Source organism: Carlito syrichta, unplaced genomic scaffold (genome assembly GCF_000164805.1).
Source record: "Carlito syrichta isolate Samal-C Ts95f unplaced genomic scaffold, Tarsius_syrichta-2.0.1 Scaffold302285, whole genome shotgun sequence".
In the NCBI taxonomy this organism is placed as follows: domain Eukaryota; kingdom Metazoa; phylum Chordata; class Mammalia; order Primates; family Tarsiidae; genus Carlito; species Carlito syrichta.
Genome location: NW_007246381.1, coordinates 47,599 through 50,750, shown reverse-complemented (window position 1 = coordinate 50,750; position 3,152 = coordinate 47,599). Strand labels below are relative to the sequence as shown.

The following is a 3,152-nucleotide window of genomic DNA, read 5'->3' as shown; positions in this document are numbered from 1 at the left end:
TACTTGGAAGGCTGAGGCAGAAGGATCACCGGAGCCCAGCAGGTCAAGGTTGCAGTGGCCGGGAGCAGCCACTGCACTGCAACTGCAGTCTGGGTGACAGAGTGAGACTCCAAAAAAAAAAAAAAAAAAAAAAAAGGAAGAAATAAAACAAATTAGGTAAATACAAATAAGCTACATGATAATTTACATCCAAATATATCAGTGATTTGTGAATGTACCTAATGGTCTGCCTTTAAAAATTATTCAAACTGATAAACATATCTATTCACATGGTGATCACAAGAGATATCTAAAATATGTATGAGGACTCAAAAATATTGAAATGTAAATATTTGAATATATATACCTAGTATACCTACATTAATATCTTAATTGAGTTTAAGGAAAAATGTTCTAAGAGTCAAAGAAGATCAATCCATATTCAGAATGATGAAAGAGATTAATCAATATCCCAGGAAAATAAACAGCCTTAAACTTATATACACCTGAAAATAGATCTCAAAATATAGAAAACATTACTGATGGAATTTAAAATAATTACGTATACATATATACCACCAGAGTTGGCAATTTTACAAACCTTTCTCAATGTTTGGCAGAAAAAGTAGTAAAAAAAAATTATTAATAGATGTAGAGCAGTACTTTCCAAACATCACCTTGGGATCATTTAAAACTGTAAATTTTTATTCAGTAGGTCTAAGTGGAACCCAAGATTCTAAATTCTGAACATGTACCCAGATTCTGCTGATATTATACAAAACTTAACCTCCATGACTAGTAAACTTGATTCAATGAAACAGTAAAGAGCAATACAATTAACAAGCAAAGAATAAGTGTTATATTCAATTACACACAAAAAACTACCAAAAAATTGTATCACTGTGCTATCAATTAGGATTGATCTATTTTCACTAGATTAAAACTATGTAATGATCCCTGAGCAAAATACAATTCAGCTAGAAATTAGTAATAAAAAGCTAATTAGAAATTCATTACAAACATTTTCAAAATATATTTCTTAATGATTCATGGATCAAAGAAGAAATCATAATGAAAATTAGAAAATATATGATTGAATGACATAAAAAATATATTATTGAATGCCAATGAACTGTAACTAATCAGGTGAGTTAGAAAAGAGATTTACAAACACCTTTAAAAATCTAGACAAAGAACTGTGTATCACATGTTCTCTCACTCATAATTGAACCTTGAACAACTATCTATAAGAAAAGGATTGACAGTAGCAGAAAACTGCGGGAGTGTGAGGGGGTGGGGAGGTGGGATTGGCAGTAGTGGGAATCTGCCTGGGGAAGGGAGGGGCACACCTCATCAATAAGGGTACCTGTACAATGAATATTTGTATACCTAACCTTGAATTGTAGCCCACAATTTTAAAATAAAAATTTAAAGGTGAAAAAAATCTAGACTGTAGTATGTATAAATTGTATTCATTTTACTTATATTTATTTGATTCTAGGTCCATAATGAATATTTTTATTACTAAATCATCGACAAATAAAAATTTTATTCCATTACACATAACCATAAAGAAGTTAAAGCCAACTAAAGAATCTCAGTATTCCTCAATTAGTAATATGCAAGCATAATTAATCTATGTAAAAATATTTCCTTCTATTAGCAATCCTCTAAATTCAAGTTAAAATAATTAGCTACTACATTTATAATTTATAATTAATACAGTGATGTTTACTTTATATTGATTTCATATGCAGGAAATCTTAAAATATTGTAGTAAACTTTTGCATACGATATTTATTGTTATACTCTATTTTGAGGCAATTTGTCAATACATATAAAGAGCTTTAAAATGACACACACTGCTTTAGAAATTTATAAACATATAAATTTACATATATAAAATATGTATGTTTTAATTTATATATAAACTTGGTGATATTATAAATATGGGTAATATGAAATGTTTCTTTTCCCCATCTAAATTTTTATACAGGAATATATATTACATTTTTAATACATAATTTCTAAGCTATAAGCAGCATTAGTGAAAAAAATCTTACTTGTAGTCCTCTACGTCTTTCTCATCCTTGCAAATATCTTTTTCCATGTCTTCTTTAATTTGCTTTGCCTTCCATTTGACATTGTCGTAGCCATCTATAGCGTCTCTGAGTTTATCATGAACTTCTCTGTATAGTTCCATTACCTAGAAAAGAAAATATTTTTGTTTATATGTGCACTGCATGGTTAATTAAAAGAAAAAACTTGAACTTACAGTAGCTTTGATTTAAATACTAAGTTCTGTACACACATTTTCTTTGTGTATTTAACCGATTATTTAGTAAGTGGAGTTTTGCGTTTCCTTTACCCTGGTAGCCATCAATGCTGGGGATGTACAAAGCTACTGAAGAAAATAACTTCAATATCCAGGTTAACACATCAAAAATAAAATCATTATTTTTCCACCTGCCCAAAATTATTTTATTGTTCAAATATTAATAATTTACTGTAAAAAAAACAGAAAACAAAGATGTGCTAAGATAATACATAAAAATCGGGCCAGGTGTGATGACTCATGCCTGTAATCCCAGCATTTTGAGAGGCCAATGTGGAAAGATTGAGCTCGGGAGACCGAGGCTGCGGTGAGCTGTTATCATGCCACTGTACTCCAGTCTGGGTGGCAGAGGAGACCCTGACTCAACACAAAACAAAACACAGAGGGAAATTTTTTTTAATGGTGATAAAAATGTTGTGATTTACATCAGTTAGGATTGAGTTAGGCTGTAAATTGGATTGAATTTGATCATTATACGAAACCACGCTATGTAACTACTCCAAAGTGAGAAGAAACATCAACTGAGTTGCTGAAACAAGACAGCAGTTTACTTCTCTCACAGGAATGGATCTGTTTCTTTTTGACTTCTTATTCAGCCAACGTAAATACTGGCTTCCATTCTTTTTTTAAATTTTTTTAAGGATAGGGGTACAATTCAGGGTTAGGTATATAAATGATCATTGTGCAGGAAAAGTTCAGGCCTCACTTTGGTCCCCACTACACCTGGTTTGAGATCAAGTATCCTTTTGATGAAGTGTGCCCGTTCCCTCCCCTGGCAGTTTCCCTGTACTGCCAATCCCTTTTATTTATGTATTTATGTATTTATTTATGTATTTAT

The 3,152-nt window shown here is 31.2% G+C and overlaps 1 protein-coding gene across 1 annotated transcript in view; it reads right to left on the bottom strand.

Moving 5' to 3' along the window:
- The window catches only part of CCDC178 (coiled-coil domain containing 178), a gene marked incomplete at both ends in the record, with an annotated part of 170,614 nt that overhangs the window by 123,057 nt on the left and 44,405 nt on the right, over positions 1-3,152 (bottom strand). The window contains one exon of the mRNA XM_008056217.1: positions 2,043-2,185. Coding sequence (XP_008054408.1) covers positions 2,043-2,185 — 143 coding nt within the window. The remainder of the gene's footprint in view (positions 1-2,042; positions 2,186-3,152) is intronic.